This window comes from Micrasema longulum, unplaced genomic scaffold (assembly GCF_059751315.1).
Source record: "Micrasema longulum isolate JH-2025_06_02 unplaced genomic scaffold, ASM5975131v1 h1tg002243l, whole genome shotgun sequence".
Lineage (NCBI taxonomy): Eukaryota > Metazoa > Arthropoda > Insecta > Trichoptera > Brachycentridae > Micrasema > Micrasema longulum.
Genome location: NW_028279402.1, coordinates 241,819 through 269,093, shown reverse-complemented (window position 1 = coordinate 269,093; position 27,275 = coordinate 241,819). Strand labels below are relative to the sequence as shown.

The 27,275-nt window shown below is 32.0% G+C and overlaps 1 protein-coding gene across 1 annotated transcript in view; it reads left to right on the top strand.

The window, feature by feature from the left end:
• Positions 1-27,275, top strand: part of LOC148272678 (rho-related GTP-binding protein RhoE-like) — a gene marked incomplete at its 5' end in the record, with an annotated part of 47,638 nt that overhangs the window by 5,775 nt on the left and 14,588 nt on the right. The window contains 2 exons of the mRNA XM_088239734.1: positions 15,173-15,282; positions 20,608-20,742. Of these exons, the coding sequence (XP_088095860.1) occupies positions 15,173-15,282; positions 20,608-20,742 (245 nt within the window). The remainder of the gene's footprint in view (positions 1-15,172; positions 15,283-20,607; positions 20,743-27,275) is intronic.

The window sequence follows — 27,275 nt, the reverse complement described above, 5'->3', positions numbered from 1 at the left end:
TTTCAAAATCGGACGTATGATTGCGTTAAGTTTGTACCGTGTTGCAGTCGGCAGTAGGTACAATCAGTAGCATTTTGTTGTTTGTTGCATTTCAATCTGGGAACCATGTCGTGCTTGATGTGTAAACAGAGATGACGCCGACGGTTTTACGTCACAAATAATAACATAAGAAGAACGGTGAATGTTTAACAGTGAGCAAGTGTTAACTTATAAACTGATAAATACATACCTATCTTGAACACCCATTATTCCTTCAATTCTCCTGTAAATCCATGCGACGAGATTGAGCGCACATTTTATATAATCTATTGATCTGTATGATGAGTTTGCGCTGACATTTTATATAATCTGTTAATGTATCTGATGAGTTTGCGCTCACATTTTATATAATCTGTTGATCTATCTGATAAGTTTGCGCTAACATTAATATAATCTGTTAATGTATCTGATGAGTTTGCGCTCACATTTTATATAATCTGTTGATCTATCTGATAAGTTTGCGCTAACATTTATATAATCTTATAATTAGAAATCAAACACTGATTTGAGTCTACTGAACACTTTATTTTATTTTTACAAATATAAACATATAAAAATAAAAACTTCGTGACAATTGTTTCGCCTTATTAGGGCATTTTCAAACGAATTCGTTCGACATTCGTTTGAAAATGCCCTAATAAGGCGAAACAATTGTCACGAAGTTTTTATTTTTATATGTTTATATTTGTAAAAATAAAATAAAGTGTTCAGTAGACTCAAATCAGTGTTTGATTTCTAATTATAAGTTTAAATATGGAGTTCTACAAAATAAACACGAATCAATCAATAATTTATATAATCTGTTAATGTATCTGATGAGTTTGCGCTCACATTTTATAAAATCTTTTTAATATAAAAAGCATTCACAATAAATGTTCATTTATATTTTCATTTAACTACTTACCAACTTGAATATGTCTACCGGTTTCGAGACGTACCCGTTTCTTCGTCAGCGCACTAATAACACTAACATACAAATACTAATATACACCGACGCCGTTAAAATATAAAACCAACGTACAGATACAACACATGCTTTTATAAACTAACACCAACGTGCACTAGCTGATAACAAGACGGTTATGTCTCGAATCCTGTAGACATAGAAATGTCTATAATTGGTTATATACAAATATTTATTGACATTTATTTTACCTAATCACTTAGCTAACTGAAAAATATTTTTCCTCTGCATGGATGTCGAACAAACTTCATTTTCGTTTTCCAAATAAAGTTTTGAAATGAATAAAAAACTTTTTGATTAATTGAAAATGTGATTTGTCTCTATGCTTCAGAGGAAAGAACGTGAATTATTATAAAGTGAAACAGGGTCATAAAGCTTTTGGGTTGATGAGTTTCTGTAAAAACAGTTATTCCAACGCTGTCTCGCAGTAGTATTCATATACGTCAAAATGTCAGTTGCATAATAATATTCCTTACAACTGGCGCTGTGCGCCACGGTCGCCATTTTGTATAGATTAATTACAGCAAATGGCGTGATAGCACAGCGCAATTACAAATTAGCGGAAATAATTCAACGCGTGTTTGCGCTAATTCCCAGGTCAATTATTTACCGAACCATAAAGGAGATCTCTTAATGCCTGCAATTCGTTTTAATTTAAATAAAACAGAGTCGAAAACTTTAAAACGATGGGTTGTTGATGGGTTGGAGATTCTATCTACCATTTCAAGCGGGCGGGAATCTTTGACAGTCGGTTATTATACCTTCATTGCAGACCTGAAAACACCAGCAAAGCAATAGAATCGATGTCTAAAACACTAAATTGCGTGTCAACATAGACAAAAGAGTATGGTTTACTAATAAACCCGTCTAAAACACAAATTATGTTTGCAGGTAGTCAAAGATTGCTTAGTAAGCTAGACATACCTTCACTTAATCCTCTTATTGTCAATGGTACCAATATTCAGTACAGGAAATCCGTAAAAAATCTAGGAGTACTAATGGATGAACATCTCTGCTGGCGAGCTCATACTAATGAATTAAGCCGCAAAATATTTTTCAGTCTACACTCACTTAGAAGGTTGCAAAAATTCTTACCCATTAGTACTAAATGCACTCTTGTACAAGCATTACTAATACTCATTCTAGATTACGCTGATGTTTCCATGACTGATTTAAGCTGTGAGCAACTCGATAAACTTGAACGACTTCAGAATACATGCATAAGGTACATTTTTAGTCTTAGGAAATATGACCACATTTCTGATTATCGTAGGCAACTGAAATGGCTCAAAATTAGACAGCGGAGAGACTATCACTCCCTCTCACTTCTGTTCAATGTACTTCATAGTCCTAACGCTCCTATATACCTGTGTGAAAAATTTCAACGCTTATCAGTTCATGGTTTACCTCTTCGTTCTCATTCTCAAGGCACTCTCTTAATACCCATACACAATTCCTCTTTCTTCTCTAACTCATATAGTGTCCATGCGGCTCGACTGTGGAATCATCTCCCATCCACCATCAAAGATGTTACTACATTATCTCTGTTTAAATCACGTCTGAAGAATCATCTCCTTTCTCTTCCTTAATCTCTCCTCCTTTCCTTTTTCCTCTTTCCTCTTTCCTCTTTTTTCCTTTTTCCCATTGAGTAATAGTTTCGATTTAAGGTAATTTATAAACAAATACGTTTATTTCCATTTATCTTTAAATTTTCAATCTTTTTTTTCTATTGAATATGTTCTGTAACTTGAATTATAAAAATAAAACTTTTATTTTATTGGTTGGTTGGAAGAAATTGCCATTTGGCAATAAGCCCGCCAATGTACAAATAACATTATGTACAAAAAGTTAAACAAATAAAAAATATATGTATATATAATGTAAGTCATACCAATAAAACAGAAATAATGATTGTACGTATCGACCAATTAATACATGGACGCGCCCATGATCGGTAACGTAGGACGAGAATGACCATGAATGACGTGACATGATTTGATTAACCGATATCTTCAGTCTGATCATGTCAAAAGCAGACAGAACCGGAGAACATGTATGACAAGATGAATGTGGAAGAAGCTAGATGCCAGAATAGACGTGTGTGGCAATCCATCCTCTCTGCGTACCCCTATGGAGTATGCCACTATGGTAGTAGTAGTAGTAGTAGGGTCAGGTGGGGTAAAAAGTGCCATTCTTTACATTGGATTAAATAATTCGAGTGCTCGTGTGTTTAGAGAAATTCTAAGATTACCAACTTGTAATTACTTAATTGCAGCACAGTTTTTATTTAAATAAATCAACAATATTTTGAGTTTACCAAATTTTTGTATACAAGGACTATATTCAACTCCCTGTGGAGCTGTTTATATTAAAATATTACAACAGAGATGAAGAACATTTAAGAGAAGGTAATATAGAAGTCTAGGCATCTATAGGGCTTATGACCTGTCAATGGCTAGTTTAAGTGGCCACTTTACACGCTGTGTAACATTCACCATTCTGCCCATGTTCGAACATCTATATTCCTTCAATTCTTTGATCTGTTGATGTTTGTGAAGTTAAAGAGCCGAAACCTTTATTTATATTGTTGATAAATTACCTGGTCCATGAAGAAGTATAGAAATTGAAAAAATAACATTTTCAGGCATTGCCTAGAATGTAGGTGGAATAATTCAATTCGATGAATCTCACCCGCATAAATAAAGGTTTCAGCTTTTTAACTTCACAAACATCAACAGATGAATCTCTAGGCTATATTCGTTTTTCAAAGATGTTGTTGGAATGTTCATCAACCTTAATTAACACTTTAAAACGTTATTAAATTCAGCATTTCGTGACTTTAGAACAACAACGTATCATTCAGATTTTTCATGGAACTAATATACTGAGATATAAAATTTTGATTCGTGATTATTCAATTATTTCTTAGATATTTAAAGTTTTCATCTTTTAATTTTATTGTTTATATGTTTCAAAAAATGTTCTAATGAGAGATACAGCAAATTTAGTCAAAATGATTTTAAAATAATTAGCATGGATTGGCCATAGCTGCCCCATAAAATAAAACCTTGTTCTTTAGAACAAATATTTATGGATTTAAATATAACTTTGTTACTTAGCTGTTCCCTAAAGTACAAGGAATTTTGACACGTTTTTAATACAGTTTTAAATATAATTTTGGTACAGATTTTTTTGCAAAAATGACAGATAATACCTTGTTTTTCAATGGTCATGATTTGACAATAATCATTAGAAACTACTAAATAGATAGTTGATTAAATAAAGTATGTTTTTTTAACAGCCATTTTAGTGCTAAAATCCGCCATTCACGTTTGTTCCCGCTATTTATGTTCAATATTATCTATGGTTTAGGTTTATGCCCAGTGGAATTTTTAATTTAAACCGTTCTAACGATATCAACATCACCATCGGTGTTTGATGCTTAAATTATGCTTAAAGTATGCTTAAATTCACAAACCATAAAGTTTTGGAAGAGAGCTAGCCAACGGTTTAAAATATGCAGCACGTACCGTTTTTACAATAATAACTCGTACGATATTCAAACAATTATGAGTATCAGCGACGGTTATATTACAAAATTTATAAACTTTTCCTTTAAATAACTTTGTATTTATGTACCTATATTTTTTGTATCTGAGAGGGTGAAGAATACAGTACTGTGTGTGAAATTGACACCGAACCCTGGACGAGTATTTTCGAACAAATAAAATTGAGTGGAGATAAAACCGCCTCGTAGCATTGTATTTGACGCGTTCCCCCACCATGCTTGAGGTTCTAAGTTCAATTCTTGAAGGATACACGTAAAATATTGGTTTTAAAGGTGGTCCTGCAATAATTCTTTGTTCTTGGACTAGCAACTGAAGTTCGTTCAGATCAAACTGATAACACTGGTCTGCATGAAAATTGGCCCTGACACCATTACTTTTGATTCATTTATAAAATTAACTTCTGAATCCGAATATGACTCCCCTTTATATATTTTGACGCTCTTACCCCTGACTTTGAATTACAGCCTGCACCATCAAGTTATACGTCCACCGATGATAAAGAGTGTTGAGCTGATTTAGCTCATCGACAATCTCACCTCTTTTTTTCTTTACAGCTAAAATAATCCTTTTCACCCCTCCAAATCAAAATCATGGCCATAAAATTATTATCAAAAAGTGATGCAAATAGGGGGGTTTAGAGAACAGCGGGTGATAAGGGAAAACGAGAGTTATATTCGAATTCAGGAAGTAATTTTACTTAAGAATCAGCTGGAATGGTGTCAGGACCTATTTTTTTTTGCAGATAAGTGCTACCATACTTTTTTACATTTAACAAAGAATATCTAGGTATATTGCAACTGAAATGCCAATGCAGTGCCCTGTTACCCACTGGATGCGAACAGATAAATAATGATGAATAAAATAAGTAACCAAAAAAGATTTTTGTTTTAAATGATAATATTTCTTATTTTGTATCATTATCTTATATCTGAACCAATAGATATAATATGTAATAATAATAATATTTGACTGATTTATACAACGCAATCGTTTGGAAAAAATACCTCAAGGGTGCTTTACAATGGAGATATATAACTTTTTTAAGTAATAAAAGTAATATATAAATAATAATGTAATATATAAAGTAATAAAGGAAATAAAGGCATAAAAAATATTTTTTTATTTGTAATTTTAAATGCCCGCAAAAACTGTCATTCCATTGGCCACGCCCCTAATACGTCACAATTCATGTTTATTTGTTCCTGGCCATTAAAATTTGTTTCTAACATTATAACGAATCTTGACGTCACAACAAGGCTAAACACGTCGCGTTTTTCTAGCTATGTATTTTTATTAAATTTCTTTTTTACAATAATGTATGAAAACATTTCTCCACAATATCCGTTTTGATTTTGAAACTACAATTAATTATTTTCAATCCATTTCATATATTTCTATCGGTATTCGTAGTACGTGATATTTCCCTATTGTATTCGTAAAACATACATTCTAATTAAGCTTAAGTTACATATTATACGCGTATTTTATGATTTAAAGTTGAGGGTATGACAAACTAAAGAAGAGAGTTTTTAGTTGGGACCTGAACTGACTGGAACTGTAAATGATTCGTTAGTTTGAAAGGAATTGGTTCCAGGCAATGGTAAAAGCACGATCTCTGAAAGTAGTGTTTGGGGAGCGCCGGATTTTGACAAGTTTTCCCCTGCCTGAATCAAATACTGACCGGAGAATAGATTTTCTTCGACGTGTGTTTTCCCTAATACTGAGGTCCGATAGATATCTCGGAGCGATTTCATGAAAGGATTTGAATACTGTCCAGCAAAGCTTGTATTTTATTCTCTCTGGGCTTTATAATCAAAGATGTTGTGAGAATATTCTTTAACTCCCGTAATAAACCTGGCTGCTGCATTGAAAACAGATTGAAGTTTATCAGTTTGAGATTTTGGGAGATTTGCGTTTATTCCATTACAGTAATTTAGACGGGAAACGACAAACGACAACGGAATTTGTAGGAGCTTTAGTTTCTTCTATAGAAATTGTTTTATAAATATTTGTCTCACTCCTAAAAAAACACTGTCTAAGGTATAAATTTGGCTGTTTTAAGTGATGAATGCGGTTGAACCAAATTTTTATTTTCTCTTTCATAGGAGTACATCCACGTATCTCACGATTTTTTGAAGCGATATATATATATTTATAAATATGTTTGGATAATTTATATAGCGCCATATTTTAGAAAATCACCTCAAGGGTGCTATACAATAAATAAAAATCCCAGCACGTCTTGCAGCTACAGAGCGCATGGACGGTTGGGATTCTAGTTCCTCGTTCATAGGAGTACATTCACGTATCTCACGGTTTTTTGAAGCGATATATATATATATATAAATATGTTTGGATAATTTATATAGCGCCATATTTTAGAAAATCACCTCAAGGGCGCTGTACAATAAATAAAAATCCCAGCACGTCTTGCAGCTACAGAGCGCATGGACGGTTGGGATTCTAGTTCCTCGTCTCCAATTATGATACAAAAAAATATGATATATAGGAGCTAGATAACAGCACGTCTTGCAGCTACAAAGCGCATTGACAGTAAAAAATCTAGCCCCTATTTACATTTTTTAATTATATTTTTTTTATGTAACTGTCAAGTTTAAAGTTCAAGTGATATTTTAAAAAGGAAATTTATAATGATAGAAGTAAGATAACAACAAGTCTTGCAGCTACTGAACGCTTGGGCGGTTAAAATTATAGACCCCATTTACTATATTTAGATATTTGATTGTGGATAACATTTACAAAATATGATAAATATAATATGATAGCTAACACCACAAAAAATCTTGTAGCTTCAAAACGCATTGACAAGTGAAATTTCAACAACATTAGAATAGTTTCAAAAAGTTAACAATAAAAATAAATTTAAAAAAACACAATAATAATGCATCGAGCAAATAACTAATAAGGATGACAATTAAGTGAACATGTAATAGCACAAAAAGTAAACGATAAAAAACTTAACAAAGATAGCATTCCTTAACGTATAATTAAGGTTAAAAAGATGATGGACGCTACTTAAACTCGAAGGGTCCCTGTTTTATTTAGGTATGCAGTTTACAGGATCTATTGTCATTTTCTAGTAAATAACTGTAAAAACATTTGGTTCACATTTGGCTGTTGTTGTCATTTGTATTTTTAAATGAACGTAGATATGTAGCACTATATTGTTCAGAAATGGTTTTAAAATAAATAGTTAAATTTAGATATGCCACAACTTTTAAATCAATTGAGTAAAATATCGAAAATAACAATGCAGTAATGAGGACGCTCAGCGATTTTTATTTTTATTTTTATTTCTTAATATACTATTAAACATTGCCAAAAAAATATATAATTATGTGTCGTATTATCATTGCTATGATTTTTTTCAGTTTTGAAATTATTCCACACATCATGTCACTAGTTGTCTTCGATGAGTTGTCCTGACTGGTGAGTTGGCTTCCCGGAAACTTGAAATCTTTCCAACGCTTTAGTTGATTGGTTGATTAGCAAGAACTTTTGACGTATTTCAAAGTGGTTAATTAAAAAAAAAAAAATTTTTAGAATTGTTTTCATACATTTTCAAGAAACTTCGCAGTGTAATTAAACACTCTAATCTTTATCCGGTGTAAGAAAAACATTTTTCATATCCAATTTCCGGTAGCACTGATCTTCCTCATGATAATGCTTTATTGTTTTTCTTACATTTAAACTATCAAATGTGCAAATCACACATAAAATACTGGGCATTATAATGCAAATTATTTTTTTTCCATCAAGTTACGAGCATCAATAATTTTTTACAGTTTAATTTTGCTATCCTGCAAAATAGTCAATTTAGACATGTGCACTTTTTTATTAACAAAAAAAAACACAACACTAAAAAAGTATAATAAAAAATAATGTTATTCTTTAAATATAAATGTCCTTAGTCATTTACTTTAAATAATTATTATTTGGAATTTGTGATTAACTTTCTTCGGGATTATTTAGTTTCAGACTTCAATATCTTTAAATCAGTGAACAAGTTTCCGTCTTTTCAATGTCTATTTCTAGTGATTAATTAGCTAAAAGGGTATTCATAGGCACTAGTTTCGATCCGCACTAGAAAGCGATTCGTCTCGCTAAATGAGGCGAAAATCTTTATGGCGAATTGCAACACTATATCTAGCAAGATATTACATAGGATTCTCCTACAAACGTCAATCCGTTATAATTATATAATTCAAATTAACTATTTCGTACCAAACCATAGAATTAAAAAAAAGACCAGAAGAAGTGTACAATCATTAAATACATCGGACTGTGCCAAAAAAAAACCTCACTTTCGCCTTGCGCATGCATGAAGTCACCGCGTAATGTTACCAGATCGTGAAAAATATAATCACAACTAAAAAAAAAAAAAGGAATTGTAAATTTCTCTAATATTTTATTGTACACGCTGAAACATTGATTTACACAACGCATTAGATAAGTAAAGGGTCATTTAATAAGAGTAATTTAATTGATGAACTTTGTACTTAAAAAAATAAAAATTAAATATTTTTCATCAAACGGACATTTTTATGTCATGTTGAATAATATTATATGTTCTAAAGTGTTCTACGTTCATTGCATTTAAAACAATATCGGTAAATTCAGCAAGATTAGATTTAACTAATCGTTTCTTATAATCCATGCTGATTAGGAGTAATATGTGGTTTTATAACATCGCACAGCTGATCAGTTACTGTATTTTCAAGGATTTTACTAAAAATGGGAAGAAGAAAAATGGGTCTTTAACTTAAGCTAGGGTTTCCTAGGACAGCGGTGCCCGTATTTTAACGGCCGTAGTGAACGGTGATGCGGTGGATAACCGTCGTAACGGTGACTAGAGAGTGGTTTCCTAAGAAAACAGTGTTATTAACACCATTTAACACCGTTTCCCTAGAAAACCACTCTCTAGTCGACGTTACGACGGCTATCCACCGCATCACCGTTCACTACGGCCGTTAAGATACGGGCACCGCTGTCCTAGGAAACCCTAGCTTTACTGCAAGTTTTCTAACAATGTGATTTATTCAATAAATTTAATTATGCATCATAATCATCATACATCTATCCGCACCCTGTGGTGCATAGGGTACTGTGTTTGTATACTAAATGTAATGTTGTTCGATTTTTTTTTTACATGAATCTATTAGTGTTATTGTAAAGTCATCATGAATTAATAATGCCAATGCTGAGACTATACTAGTGGTAGTGTATGATGGCACTTTCGAGCGTCCAATTTATTTTCGTTATCATGAATGTCCATAAATATTGACCGGTTAACTGAAGTTAACCAATGCCGCACTTCATTGTTGTAGGCGCCGCAATACTGACAACTCACCAGAGATTTAATTTATTGAATACTTCACTGTCGGGTGACATATTTTGTGTGCACATTATAAGGAGTTTGTAATACGATTAAATTAATTAATTTGCACTTCTGTGTTTATCTTTTAACGTCGACTAATGTTATCAGCCAATTAAAACAATTGATGGTTTTAAGATAAAACATAAGTAATTTTTGTTAATATTATTTATATCATTAAAAAAAAACATAATTAAAAAATAAATATCGCTGTTTTCTATTTTCTATTGTATTTGTTTTGTCTTACTTTGTATTCATGTCGGCTTTGTGGTGTAATGGTCAGCGCGTTTGCCTGCCATGCAAGAGGTCTCGGGTTCGATTCCCCACTTGGTTGAAATGAAATATTTATTTAAAAGGGTGTTTTTACACTAGAATATTTCATGGTCCCTGTACGGGTACCTTAAGCGTAAGATAATAATCATCTTACCTTCATGTAACAAAACTGATCAAAATACAATGCGATTGGTGTACCAATGTAGTGCCTTATGTACCATTAGGTGCGGAAAGGTAACGATGATGATATATTTATGTGTTTCTGTTAAATGGCATAAATAAGTAAACCATTTTTCAAATACTGTAAATATAGTATAGGATTAACAGAATTTATATTAAAACATTTAAGTTTGTAAGTGAAAATTCTTGATGGAAGTTCATTGTCATTTATTATATAAATAAAACACGAGTGATACTTTAATCCACAAATTTGGAATATCCAGTGATCGGTTTCATCGCTTTCGAGACATCTTCGAGACTGGTATCTTTATTAAAGAGTTAAATGTATTTATACAAAATAGAGGTAAGGATAGATAATTCAAAGTTATATGTAAGTAAGTAAGTTACTCATTAGTTAACCCAAAGAAAATTGGTTGATAATGATCCTTAAGATAAAAATAACTTTATTTAATTTACTTACATATAACTTTGAATTATCTATCCTTACCTCTATTTTGTATAAATACATTTAACTCTTTAATAAAGATACCAGTCTCGAAGATGTCGTGAAAGCGATGAAACCGGTCATTGGATATTCCAAATTTGTGGATTAAAGTATCACTCGTGTTTTATTTATATAATAATGAATTTATATTAAGTCGTAAATATAAAACTCATTTTTATTCACCCTATCCGACGGATAATTGTTTAAAATCAATAAATCGTTATCAAAAATAGAAAAAAACAAATCTGTCACAACTGCCATCACAAGTTTCCGCTAGTATAGTAGGTACTACGTACTATACATAACCTTACTCAAACAGGACGCCGATTTCCCGCGCTTATGTAATAGGTAATGGTCGCTGGTGAAAAGTCAAAATCCCGCCGCGGAAAAGTCTAAAACTTCACGTTTCATTGCTTTTCTATGAGCCATTCTGGGAAAATACGGTCGTTTGTAACCGAATAGATGGCTAGCGAGATGTAGCCATTAGTGATTCCCCCGCGAGCAGATACTTTATAGATAAGACCACAGCCAGAACGAATGGCAGCGAAAATTCCTGGCATTTATTATAATTAGAGCGCTGGCGCTGGGCAACTGCAGCCATTGAAGGATTTACGGTTTTGTATCTATTTGTTTTTTTTTTTAAATTTATTTAAGTTTTTGTAAATAATTTAATTGTACATTGCCAAATGGCAATTTCTTCCAACCAACCAATAAATTAAAATTTTAGTTTGTTTAATTCATGTTTCAAAACAAACTAAACAGTAAATCAAATTATAAAAGCAAAAAACATACATGACATGACGTTCAGAAAGTTTCTTGCTAAAAACCAAAAACCTTTTCTGCGCATTTGTCGATCTGCAAAGAGCGTTTGATAGAGTTGATAGAGAAAAAATATGGAAGGTGTTATTGGAGTATGGAGTGAGCGGAAATCTGACACAAGCTATTGTTTCTCTGTACAAAGACAGCACAGCATATGTTTGGTTAAATGGATCATACACATCGTGTTTGACATTCATAAAGGAGTCAAACAGGGATGTGCAATGTCACCATGGCTGTTCACTGTTCAACGTACATATCGATTACTGTATGGAAAAACTGAAAGACTTAAGAATAGAAGCAAAAATGGGTGATATAAATCTCAATTTTCTTTTGTATGCTGATGATGCCATGCTTCTTGCCAACAACAAAGAGGAACTGCAACTTTTGGTTACAAAAGTCTATGATGTATGAAAGGGAAGCGATTTGCTGATGAATGTCGATAAATCGAAAGTGATGGTTTTTGAAAGAAATGAAAGTAAGACTAAATGTGAAATCACTGTGAATAGGGTTATACTAAAACAGTTGGAGTCATTTGTGTATCTAGAAAGTACGTTCCTAGGGATGGAATGACTGAGAAAGATATTGAAAGGAGGGTGAGTGCTGGAAATAGAGTGAACGGTGCACTGAAATCAACCTTGGCAAATAAATGTTTGTCACAAGAGGCAAAATTTACAGTTTACAATGTAGCCTGGTTCGACTCTGATGTATGGGATCGAAGTATGGACTTGTAAAAACAGGGATGAAAGTAGGCTGAATACTGTCGAAATACAATCTTTCAGGCGAATGTGTGGTAAAACTGTGAACGATAGATGCACAAATCTCGAGATACGTACATTCTGTAAGGCTGAGATAGGCACTATCGACAAAATCAAGAGAGGTGCGCTGGTTTAGACACGTAGAGCGAATGGACAGCGAACGAAAGGCTAAACATATTTACAGTGCGAATGTTGATGGATGCAGAAATAGAGGAAGACCGAGAAAGACATGGCATGACCAAATCCAACAAAAACTTGAAGATGGCCATGTCATGAGTCGGAATAATAGGCGCGCGTGCATGATAAGATGTACAAATGTATACGAAACTAGGTCTGTATGCAAAGATAGAGTGATGTGGCGTTCTATTCTCTCTGCCTACCTTTACGGAGAAACGGCGTGATGGTTTGTTGTTGTTGCTGTTGTTGTTAAAGATATATAAAAAAAAAATAATTGTGTTTTTTTGTAAATTTCCTTAAATCAATAGAATTTCTGAATATAAAAAAGGAATAAAGAGGATAGAGGAAAGGAGGAGATGATTCTGCATGCATGGACACAATTTGAGTTAAAGAAGAAAGAGAAAATGTGGATGGGTACTAAGAAGGTGCTTTGAGAATAAGAATGAAGAAGTTAACCATGAACTGATAGCTTTGAAGTTTTCAATCAATCAACATCAAAATCTACATCAGTTGCTTTACATTATGCTTTAATCACTAAATCAATTTGGAAATAAATAAATCAATTAAGAAGGGTTGATTTCATGATTTTTTTGCAGTTTAATGAATATTAGATATCCGCCGAATATTAAGGTACTATACGGTTTGTGACCGCATAATATATGCTGAATAGGCCGGATACTGAAAAGTTACCGGATATGTTTCATCTCTAGTCGTCATCATAAAAAATGTTCTTCTTAAAAAGATCTTAAAAATGGTATTTAATGCTTTGCTGTTGGGGGTGGAACAAACCTCCATATATTCAAAAGTTTCATCAGACTTTTAAATATTTTTGATTCTGAAAATGTTTTTTTTTTTTTTTAATGATTTATTTGGGAAAAAAACAACAGTTTTTACAAATAAATCATACAGAAAATGGGGGTACATCGTAACTTTAATTGTAAAAACCGTCAATAATAATTTTCTCCGGCTATGTTAGTTATTAATCAAATGTTCACATTAAAATAACACAGTAATTGAACAAAATTAATTTAAAAGTTGAAAAATGTTAGTTATTCAGAAACTGCAAATTAAATATGTACATGTAAAAAATGATAACAAAAAAGTAAAAATAAAATAAAAAACTTTTTAAAATATTGAAGAAGGTACAAAACATAAACAAACAGCTTTAATGACATACTTATATAATTATACAGGCATTTTATCAACGCCTATAAGTAATCTTTTATATTTGTTATAGGAAAGATGAAAAATGTCTGCGTGACCGCAGAGAACGGTATTGTAATAATGACATGCTCTATAGAAAAAAATATTCTTTTGAATTGGTCCTGGGTATCGGCAAATTTAATGTTGTGTGGAGTCTTGTCCTGTTGGGCACAAGATATTCTAAATAATTTGTAAGTATAGGGCAATCTATGATATTCTTCACAAGTTTAAAAAGGAATAATTGATCTGCGATCTCTCTTCTGTACTCCAGAGTTTGAATTGCATTTGGAGTATAAATCAAAATTGTATTTTTTTTTTTGTTTTGTATCTTTTCTAGGTTATTAATATATATCCTTTATTGGGGATTCCATATATTAGAAGCTTACTCTAATTGACTTCTCACATCTGTTTTATAAAGCAATGTTAATGTTTTAATATTCGACCTTAACATTTACTTATTTATTTCTCATTGTTTTAATTGGCTCTCAAGAAAAAAAAGGGCCAACCTTTAAACGATTAAAAATTTAAATAAATCGTAGTCAAAGGAATAACTGCTTGGTGGAACAATTTTTTTGACACTTTCAATGCATAGATATGCGTTACGAGGGGTGCTAAACCCGTCGGTACAAACCGATGTACTTCCATCAAAACTTGAAGGTGAGGGGTCTGCAGTGTATCTTTGTAATCACCCGGGACAATTTATATTCAACTTTGACGTCATAATAAAGCTTTGTTACTTTAGTGCTTATATATGCGTACCGTGACGCACGCTTCTCGTTATTACCTTTTTTTTTTTTTTCGTTTTTTTGCACCACAACGGGCCAGGAGGCCCAATTACAGTGGTGAATTATATTACAGAACAACCAGGCTTGAGAAAAATCACATTTTAATTTTTGTGTTCTCACCGGGAATCGAACCCGGAACCTTCCGTGCGTGAGTCAAGCGTCTTGACCACTACACCATGGAGGCCGCCATTACATATCGACGTACCTACCCAAAACTTGAAGGTAAGGGGTCGGTAGTGTATCTTCGTGATCTCTCCCGATAATTTATCTTTAGCTAAACTGTCGTGGTGAAGGTATGAAGTCCTTAACTTCCCATCATGATAGCGGGCCAGTTTTACGTTCTACGCCACACAATCGAATTTAAAGTTATGAATATAAAAGATAGTAAGACTAGGAGTAGGCTTCCCTGTCAGCTGCCTACTTCTACTTGTTTTTTCGGGTCAAGTCCACGTCCCGTAGATTTAACATGCACTGCCAAAAACGAGGTAATAAAATGTTTTTTTAAATTATTATCTTATTTTTGCTTTAGGAACCCCAGCATACGACACAGTGAGGCCTCTTGCATACCAGGACGCGGGAGTATTCCTTCTGTGCTTCACAGTCAGCGATCCTGAGTCCTTACAGAATGCCGTAACTAAAGTACGTACCATAAATAACCTATTTTTATTTATTTATTTATTATCATTATATTACATACACAAAATTATAATTTATACAAAGTTGCTCTAACTGCCTACCTAGGGTTATTTACCCCGTTCTAAGACAGTAAAAAAAAAACAAAAAAACAGTAATCAATATATAGAAACAGTTATAAAGATACAGGACAAAGTGAAAAACAAAGTAAAACTTTAAGTAAAAACATGGTAAAAAATGTAGTAAAAACATAGTAAAAATTTAGTAAAAACATAGTAAAAATGTAGTGATAGAACGAAACAAAAACATAATAAAAACAAAGTAATAAATGTAGTGAAAACATAGAAAAAACCATTAAAAATATATAAATGTGTGTTTAAAAATATTTTTTTAAACTCAGTAAAATGCGAAATAAAAACAGAATACATAGTAAGAAACATATTTAAAGTCATAGTAAAAAAATGAATGTACGTGTGTAGCAAAAAGCATATTTTAAAAAAACATAGCAAAATACCGAGTTGAAAGAGAAAAAAAACATATTTTCACTACACATTATTATTTCGTCACAATAGATCTTCACAGGTCGCAGTGACGTCAGGAACTTGAATAGCACTGACTCCCACCTCTAAGAATAAACATTATTATTATTATGATTATTATGGATTATTTATTAAGCGCTATTTTTGAGAAAATATTTTCAAAGACACTTTCCAATATGTATCACAACACGTCTTGCAGCTACAGAGCGCATGGATGGTTGAAACTGAATAACAAAAACACGAATAAAGAGGCAACCTCGTTTGCTTGGTGTGAGATTATATAATATGAAGTAAAATGCAGTCCAAATGTTATGTAAATTATTAAATAAGTATAACCATTGAGTTTTTCTACTGACATTTTTTGGTGGAACTGCATTTTAATTATAAAAAAATAATAATACTTATATAGTTTTATTCTACTTTTATTTATAATTTTTACCAGTGGCCGGGTTTTGTTGTGACCGAGCGCCAGTGATGTTGGTCACGAAGAAGCCCGGTCACTGGTAAAAGTTTTAAATAAAAGTGGAATAAAACTGTACCTATACGTATTTTTATTATTATAATTTGAGTATAACTAGATGTTAGAATTAATGTAAGTGAACGTATAAAACTGAAAAGCGAAATTGAGGTGATTTTTCACAAAACTGGAGCTATGTAAATCAACCAAATATTATTATTATTATTTTCAAAGCTGCTCGCGATATTTGCGCAGTGTACAGTGAAGATGCAATGAATTATCGAGTAATTTTCTGTAGAATAATGGAGGAGAATAAATTATTGATTAATATGTATAATTTAAGTGAAAACCCAGGCAAACGAATACGCGTTTTAAGTGTTATTGTTATGTACATATTTCCATATTATATGTATTTTTGAAACATGCCAATCAATGTGTTTAAATAACTGAAATATTTTTATGACCTCTAAGTTTGCAAGAGGTTTCTTCCAGAAACGTAGTTAAACTTTTGTTACACAAATAGGAAACCGGTCATCAAAATAACACGAGTATAAAAATTTTATGTCCCTAACAGAAAGAGGGTCGTAAAATGGAAAATAACTAACCCCTATTACAGAATAATAATATTTTCTTCGTAGCACAAGCTAGCGGTCACTTACACACCGCTTCAATAAAAACCGTAGTAAGGGACGTTATGTCATTTAAAACTATTTTGATGGTACCTACCCTAAGTTTTTTAGTGCTGCTACATATATACTATGTATGTTCATTTGCTTATTTATTTTCGTGAAATAATCAATTTGTTCGTTTCAATATAAAAAAATACGTTTATAGGGTTTTGTGCATTCCTGCTCTTGATGGAAAACCCGCGTTGAGCGGATTTTTTACAGAGAAATAATAATTATGAATGTAAATGCTCGATGCCAACGTGAATATGATCACAAAACTAGGAAATACCAGGTAAAAATCAGACTCTCATTTAGAAAAAATGACAACTCACATAAGTCAATTTTATATGAAGTACTCGTAGTAAAAAAATAATATAATATGGGAATTAACATTTTTAAAGAAAGAATCAAAATCAAAATTTATACAGAAGGTTAAGAAATATGTGTTAAACAACTTATAAATGTACTAACATATTACAACAGAGATGAAGAACAGGGCACTCTTTTATTTATTTATTTATTTGACACTATATACGTATACAATAAATATACATATTAGGGCGGGCATATTGCCTTATGGCAATTTCTTCCAACCTACCCAAACCGTTCAGTTTAAGAAAATTATAAATACATGGACTTATTGAATCTTACAATTTTATACAAACATTAAAAGCAAAGATTGAGAAAAATAAATATATCTAAAAAAAATTAACTCCATACTATGAAGAGAGGAGAGGGGATGGGAAGGAAAGAAGAGGGATAAAGGAACAATTTTAATATTTAGATAGTGACATTTCAATCTTTACTTAAATGTAAATAAAGAAGGGGCGTCTCTGACATTAGTGGGTAGATTATTCCACAATCGAGTGGCTACTACTGTGAAAGAGGAGGCAAGAAAATTATAGCGATGACTGGGTATTAAAAGGGTTCTCTCGTTACTAGAACGAAGAGAGTTGAGAGTAGTCCGTGTTGTGAAAGAGGTTGAATGAGCTCTCTCAGATAAACAGGCGAAGTGGGATTATTTAAAATATTGTGAAGAAGTGATAGAATGTGAATGTTTCTTCTATGCCTGATACTGAGCCAGTGTACTTGCGTGCGATACTTGGTTATGTGGTCAAATTTGCGAAAATTAAAGATATAACGAATACAACTCTTTCTGCTTTTAATTCTGACAAGTTGTCTTTAATTTATTGTCTATGGAGTAAAATCTAATTTTCTGTATGTAACATTGAGAATTGATATATTTTTTGAAATAATGTTTAATGAACGTAATTATGCAGAAAGCAGCCAGTCCACAATTTTGACAAAATGAGATATTGATGTTATCGAGTGCAGTAAGGTCAATTATATGTCTTGCTAAAAACAACCAGACCACTTTCATACAAAAAATTGTTTTAATCACCTTTTGAAATTTTGAAATTTGATGGAAATTTCGGCATTTCTCAATTTGCATAAAACACCCACAGCACTAGAGAATCTCAACAAATTTTAAAAATCAGTAAAACTGGTCAAATACATAATTGTATTCTTGTTTGTAATGTAAAAAAATGAAACTAATGTTTTCCTCGTTTATCATTTGTTAGAGTCAAAAACATTCCAACTGTTGTGGAGATTTATTTATTCACTCTTTTCACAAAGGCGCTATTATCTCAGTTTCACTTTTCTATGGCTGGCTGCTTTCTGCATCGAATTTCTGCAACGTTCAATTACAGCTCACCTAGAAATTTTTTTTTTAATATTTCATACAAATTCACATATTTTCGTTCAGAGAATTCGATTCCACTTTATAGACTTGAAGATAACTCGGTTAACTTTCCATTGTATTCGGGACCCTGGACGCTATAACAGCTCGGGGTGGTGGTGGTGGTTTTCCCCCCCTTAAGTTCTGTTATTATGCTATAGCAATTATAAGGAATGGAAAATTTATTTGAAGTTCGTAATTTTCCTCTAAAAAAGCGGGAGCCTAAGTGAATTGGACAGAGTAATTCTGAAAGTAAATCGTCTGTATCCGGGCGGATGAAGAACAAAGTTAAGTGTGTGAAATATAATCAGAATCCTCGATGAGCATTTTCGATTCAATGGCTACTCCCGGTGAAAATCCTGAAAAAATCGTGTAGAGATAAGTCCGCCACGTAATGTAACTGTTGATGTTCGATGGGTTTTATTTTTGGGAAGTTCGATATGATTATTTGTTTATAAGGTGGTTTTTTCACTGCAATATTTTTTTATCCATGAAGCGTAAAACTCATTACCTCACCTTCCATGCAACAAAAACGAACCAGATACGCTGCAAATGGGAAACTAATGGAGTGCCCTTTGCACCACTGGGTGCGAATAGAGAAATAATGATGATCTCTTTTGAAATATCAATTAAAAGTTATACGGTAAGTTATTGAAAGAATGGTGAGTGCCGGGAACAGGGTGAACGGTGTACTTAAATCAACTTTGGCAAATATATGATATTTTCGCCTCAGGAGGCTAGATTAGTAGTTCAGAGTGGAATATTGCGACTCTGATGTATGGAAGTGCAGAAGTAAAGCATTTTAAAAAAATGATAAAAATTGGCTTATTGCTCTGAAATGCGATCAATAGGCGAATGTGTGGTAAAAATATTTACGATATATGCACAAATGTCGAGATCCGTGCATTATTTGAGGCTGTGATAAGTATCTTCGACATAACCAAGAAAGGAGTTCGGCGTTGGGTTGGACATGAAAAGCGAATGAACGAGAAAGAACGGCTAAAAACATTTACGTTATAAATGTTGATGGATGCAGGAAGCGAGCAAGACCGAGAAAGACATGGCATGACTGAGCCTAACAAATACTTGAATATTGGCATGTCAAAATTTAGAATAATTGGCGTGCGTGCACGAGAAGATGTTTGAGCAATAGGTATTGGTCTTTATGCAAAGATAATTATATTTCTCTGTCTTCCTCGTTTTCTGCGTGCATTAACATTCGCATCGTATGGATATGATAAACATGGTAGATAAAATGAAAAAGTAAAAAGTCGAAATACTCGGCGCGCGTACATGGGAAGATGTATGAATGTAGAAGAAACGAGGTATGTATGCAATGATAGATGTGATATAGTATACGTTCTCTCTTATCCTACAGTGAAACGGCATAAAAGTTTCTTTTATTGGGATATTTATGTTATTATTTGAATTAATTTGCTGTATGTTTTTCCTAATGTCAATTATTATTAGTGAACACGGGCACAGCTTTAAAAGCCACAATAATTTCGGGAATAGGGCAATATTACGTACTACAAATACCGACAAAAATATATGAAATTGATTGATAAAAAAAATAATTGTATTTTCAATACCAATGTGGAAATTGTTATAACATATTTTCATTGATAATTTTTATAGTTGTCAAAAAATATGTCTCAACAAAAACGCGACATGTTTGGCCTTGGCAACTGTGATGTCAAGATTCGTGACGACGCGCGACTTTTTATTTAAATTAAAGTTAAATCGTGAATTGTGACAAACCATTTTCGCGGGAATTTGAAACGTTGAATTAAAAAATATTTTTTATGTCATGAAAAAAAACTCAACAGTATTTCACAGACCCTTATTAATTTATAATAGTTTAAAAAAAGTGATATTTTTCTTTTATGTGAAAGTAAATTTATTTGAATTTAAATTTGTTTTTAGTGGTACTCGGAGATCAGAACGCACTGTCCGGCTACTCCAGTGATATTGTGTGGGTGCCGAAGTGACCTCCGATTGGATCCCGATATACAGAATTACCTCGCCAAACATCACCTCATGCCAGTCACAAGTGAACAGGTAAGATTAACCAATGATGTGATTGTAGACAATAAATTGAGAAAAATTGAAACAGACACGGACACAATACGAAAATATCAGAATAATGTCACATTTTAAAAAATAAAAAAAAAAACTTTATTTTTAACCATTTATTTCTTTCCACCGACCGGTTTCAAAGCTAAACAAGCTTCTTTCTCAAGGTTTACTTAACTAATGAATTCATTCCTATTTTATTATATATTTTCAGTATGCTACCGATGAAACAAATAAATCAAGTCTTTTTTTTATGAAAGGATGGTAATGTGATATGGATATTTTCGAAACAAGACAGGAGTGGACCAAAAGAAATATTGTTTATTTGGTTTTTAATTATCTTTTTCATTTTGTAAATTTCTTTTTTAATTTCTAAAATTTCCAAGTTGTCTTATTTTAATATTTTATTTTCAACATGAAGTACTTTTAATCCAGTGTTTTTATTGAAATTATGATTATTGTCTATCAAATGGTTTGCGAATTCAGAAAGAATATTATTATTTACGCACCTTAATTGTTCTTTTACTCTAATATTACAGTTTCTTTTACTTTTTCCAATGTAGATTGAATCGCAATCATTACAATTTAATTGGTGTATACCAGATTTATCATATTTAAGGACTTTGTCATTGTGATTTTTTATTAATATTCGTAAATTATTAATTGTGTAGAATGCAGGTTTAGTGTTTGATGGTATGGAATTAGATAATTATAAAAATAATTAGAAAGCGATTTTTGCGATACTTATATCTTAAAAAGTATAAATATTCTTTAATGCAAGTAAATCAATTTAAATAACCACTTATCGATATTTCTATGTCTACCGGTTTTGAGACGTACCCGTCTCTTTTGCAGGACATTTATTACACCAGCGTGCAACACCACTATATACCATCACCGTTGTTGCACAAAAAATATGCACTCAGTTCACGTTGGCGTTGGCAACTAACATCATGTGTTCGGTCAGCACGTTGGTTTTATATTTTTGTACAGCTACTGCTATGGGGAAGGTGTTTGGTGGGTATTGCTTGTTGGTGTAATTAGTGTCCTGATGAAGAGAGGGGTACGTCTTAAAACTGGTAGACATGGAAAAACCGGTAAGTAGCAATACATAATTTTTTACCAACATTTAATAAAATATTTGAACACAAAGTTATCCATTGTATCTATAATTATATATTTCAGAGATAGTGGATTACGACACCCTCAAATTTTGTCGTAATATTTTTCTTATCTAAGACGGTTATCATAATTAATTACTCTAGTAAAAAATGATATTATAATTAGTTGCTTGTTCCGAAAATATCATAATATGCTACTTTATCCAAAAAGTTAATTTTCTTAAAGTGTTATCGTGATAATTATTATTTAGTCATATTTTTTTTTTTTTTTATTATTTTAGTAGTCAATTCTACAAAGATACATACAATTTGTAGATGGTTATCGAAAAAAATCACACAAAATAGATGGAATGAGGAACTTCATCCCTACGGTAAATTGGATACAAAATATGTTTCCGTACGCGGTGTAAAAATTATACGGCAAAGTTTTTTTAAATGTTGTAATAAAAAAAACTACTTCGAACGACGTCATTCGTTCATATGAATCGATCAATGTTGAAAGAGTTATGTAAAATTTCCGGCTTACTTACCATCAACGGCCCAATCGGTAGAACTTTTTGAGAAAAGGCGGAAGAGAACTTGAGACGTCACACGCAGATTAATTTCAGAAATACAAAACTTTGAAAAATAAAAGCGCTGATAACACGATACATATACATTTTTTAAAAATTTGGCTTAGTTTAATGGACTATAAAAAAACCAACAGAGTTGGAGAACTTTTTGTGGAAGGGAATATATAAGTCAAGGCATATACAGAACTTAAGTGGCCACTTTAAACACTGTGTAACATTTACCATTTTGCCTATATTTGAACATCTACAATGGAAGAACTGAAGGAGATATATACGAATAATATTTATATATAGATGTTCGAACATAAGCATAATGGTGAATGTGTGTAAAATGACCACTTAAACCAGCCAATGACAGGTCGTAGGCCCTATAAATGCTTTGTCGTCTATATTCCCTTCTTAATGTTTTTCATCTCTGTTGTTAACTCCAAAGTGGGTTGAATCCAGTGCTTGGCTACAAAATTTTGGACAAACTCAAAGTATTGTCAAGAATTATAATTGTTTGTATTATTTTATAACTTCAAAAATATGTTTCTTATTAATAATAGCGATATATATTTGCTACTTACCAAATTATCGAAAAGTGGCCTCTAATTACTTAGTAAATATTTTTTTATCAGATTTTTGGCATTGATAAATAAACAAGCTTAACGGCTTCAAAAAAGCTTATTTGATCTCAAAAAAGCTGTTAATAAATTCAAACAACAAGTATTTCAGATTCTAGACTCTAGACAATGGCGCATGGCAGTTTAATAACCTTGTCTATAAAGCTTATAAATTACACCCCTTTGTTTGAAGTCTGCCATGAAATTTCCAAATAAAAGATTCTTCAGACGATCATTGACACCGATCTGGCGGCGCGGTGTCTCCCATAATTTATTTTTTACTTGGATCACTAATTAAGTACGATGAAATTTCAGACCAAGGGTCGGTTGCACCAAAAAAAGTTACCAGCAAAACGAGCCCAAATGTTGGTAGAGGAGGTTTCAGCTCTTTGACATCACAAAAATCAACAAATGTAAGAATGATAGAAATGTGGATGTACAGTGTGTAAAGTGATCGAGTGGGCCTGTAAATGCCCAAGATTTCTTACATAGCGGTTAAAATTGATGTCAGCATATAAATAGCATATAAATTGGTGTATTATATATACATATGACCAAAACTTAAATAGAAAGACCATATTAGTGAACTAGTTAAACGTATTAGAAAATGTGTGTACATATTTTTTAGATTAAGGAATATTTTTAACGGTTTGTGTAAATGCCCGTTGGCAATATGCATATGTATGTAAACTGCATATGTGTATAAAGTTATTAAATAAATAAATAAGTAAATATAATGCGATATTAGTAACTTTATTTATTTATTCAACGGCTTTTGTATGTGGTTTTCATTTCACTTTCTTCGTATGTACTCTCGCCCCTAATTTGTAAATAAAAATTGTAACTATATAAAAATTATAAATAATAAGAGTCAGAAAAGTTGATGCATGCCACGGATTGGAGAACCTTACTGGATGTCAAAAATAAAATATAAAAAATAAGGAATAATTTTAAAAATATATATTTATAGAAGACAACCATGAAGTTTCGCATAAATAAATTGTCTATGTTTTTATGAATGTATGTATGTGTATGCGCATGGGTGTATGTACGTGTGTGTGTATGTACATGTGTATATATGTGTATATTTATATATATGTGTATGTCTGTATGTATATGAATCAAAATGTGTATCCGAATAAGTTTATATTTTGTTTGTCTGTGCTCTATATTAATTTGTTAAGTATTATAATATATTAAAATGTAATTGCCTATCTTGGAACGGGGTATGTACCCTTGTTAGCTGGGCAAAGTAAACATGGAATTGTATTTTGATAAAGAGTGCGAATAAATAAATAAAATAAAATAAATAAATTTGTTAAAACAGCGACAAACAAAGAAAAATAAACATTTAACAGGATCCATAATAAAATAACAGAAAATAAAATTGAGAAGTTTTGGAGTGACAAAGGCAACGTATTTCTTTATTTTGAGGTAATAAATGCCAAATTCAGTACCACAAACATTAAAAAACAAAAACGTTGAATGAAAATTTTGTTTAAACAGCATTTATTTAAGAGTTTTACTTTTCTTCTTACTTACTTTTCTTCGTACATGCGTAGTCTCGTATTTTCTTCCTGTATTATGGCACTAGAGCAATGATTTTTTACATACTATAAATATTAACGAGTACCATTGGCGTGTCTTATTCGTTTTGCTTTTTTGATAAATAGTTTCTTATGAGAGCTAGGACAATTAAAAAAACGCCCAGTTTTATCGGCCGTCTTCGGACATACGGTATACAAATATGACAAATAATTTTGTATAATGGAAAAAGTACCAACTCAGAAAATTTTATTTTTATACTTTTCAAAAAAAAAACATTAATATCGGTTATTTTTTGAGGTGCCGTAACGGAACAGCGAAACGTCGATTTTGTCAATTTCAGTTGTTCAAAATCGGTCCGTCGTGTAGTTGTCTTTTTTGCACGGTATCGGGGAGGTGCGAAAGAAAAACAATGTTCAAATGCCAATTCTTTTTCATTCTTACTCACCGTATATCCTCTCAGTCCCCTTAACTAGGGAAACCTGTTCTAAAGAGGTGCGAAGGTTTTCACGGTCACTGTTATCAATATTATGTATCTTTTTTGGGTGATACCGTGTATGTTGGATTTGATCCGGCGTTTCGGCTACCATTGCAGGAGCCATCTTCAGGGAAAACTGTGTGTTTTATAGAGAAATGTATGTGTTTATGTACTAGTAATTTGTACCGTGTCACAGTCAGCAGTAGGCACATTTCTAGTTTTGTAGGAAAGAATTATGTTTATGTACTAGTAATTTGTACTGTGTCGCAGTCGGCAGTAGGCACATTTCTATTCGTTTTTCTCATATGTAGTGCTGGGAACCATGTTGAATTTAATTTAAGCCCGTCGTCTTTGTTTACATTATTTGGATGTCTGTGTATTTTAATTACCTCTTTTATTATTCGTGCTCTATAATTACTAGGTTTATGTAGAATTTTTGGTTCAAAGGCGAAAAAATGTCCTGTGTCTATAAAGTGTTCCGCTATTGCGGATTTGTCTGGGTGCCCAAGTTTACACGCTCTTTTGTGTTCGAAAATTCTCTTCTTTGCTGTGCGCCCTGTTCTAAAGAGAACTGCACAGTGAACAGTGTTCAAAATTTGATTTAAGTAGCTCACATTTTATTTCTTCTAATTTTCTTCAGCCAGATTTTGATTTATGTTTTAATTTTTTTTTGTTACCTATTTACTCTCAATTTAACGTTAAACCATATTCAATAATTAGGCAGAAAAATCGTTTCGGTACCTTTGACCAAGTCAAGTTCGTTCATAAAGTTGAAACAGTGTTTGATTTATTTAGTTTTTCATCGCTTACTTTTTGGCATGAACACTTGACCAATTTACTACTATGCTCTATTTTTTATAAACTTATTGATATTGTTTTAACTTTGCTGGAATTCCACTCCTCCATGCGCTTTGTAGCTGCACGATGATTGGTTATCTAGCTTTCATATATCAACTTTAAAATCCCTAAATTTTGTAAATGGGGTCTAGAATTCCAATCGTCTATGCGCTTAGTAGCTGCAAGACGTGTTGTAATCTTACTCCTTTTTATTATTCATATTTTTATTTTTTTTAAATATCATTAATACACTAAATTTATTTGTCAATTTAAAAAAAGGTAAATAGGGGCTAAATTTCTAACTGTCTGTAGCTGCAAGACGTCCTGTAATCTAGCTCCTATCTGTTATAATTTTTTATTGATCTTAATTGAAAACGAGGAACTAGAATCCCAACCGTCCATGCGCTCTTTAGCTGCAAGACGTACTGGGATATTTATTAATTGTACAGCGCCCTTGAGGTGATTTTCACAAAAAAGGCGCTATATAATATATATGGCGCTATATTATCCAACTATATATATATATATATATAACAACGACGCTTGTGATTTTTTTCAACATTATTTATTTAAAACCAAAGTTAAAACAGAGATGAAGAACATTTAGAAGAAGATAATATAGAAGTCTAGGCATCTATAGGGCTTATGACCTGTCAATGGCTGGTTTAAGTGGCCACTTTATACACTGTGTAACATTCACCATTTTGCCCATATTTGAACATCTGTATTCCTTGAATTCTTTTATTTGTTGATGTTTGCAAAGTTAAAGAGCTCTAAATTAAATTCTCTTAAATGTTCATTATCTCTGTTGTAATATGTTTATATAATAACAGCTCCCCAGGAAGTTAAACCCAGTCCTTGTCAATTAAAAAATTTGGACGAAATCAAAATATTGTTTGTAAAACTTCAATTCCAAGAATAAATACTTTTGCGGACTTTTTGCCAAAAGCAATATCTTCCAGCCAACCAAAAAACAGACTGGTCAAAAGAAGAGTTGGTCGAAATTTTGTACTAAAAAACATAAATATATATCAGAAGATTAAAACAAACAGCTTTTTTTAAATTGGGAGATAAGGCTTGCACATATTAACTTTTTTTTAAAGTACATTTTGTTACACATTAAATAATAAGGAATGTGGAATCAGATAATGAGTTTGAACGAGATAAAAATATTTTATTTTTTCAAAAGTAAAAATTCAAGAAGTTTAGGATTCCAGGGAACTTTACGTGAACGCGACTTAATTTTTTTTACACTTTATGATGACATTTAATAAGTACGAAAGTATACCAATTGATACTTGGGTTAGTTAAATATATTTTTTCAAACCTGGAAAAAAGCCTTTGTATAACTTTTTAAATA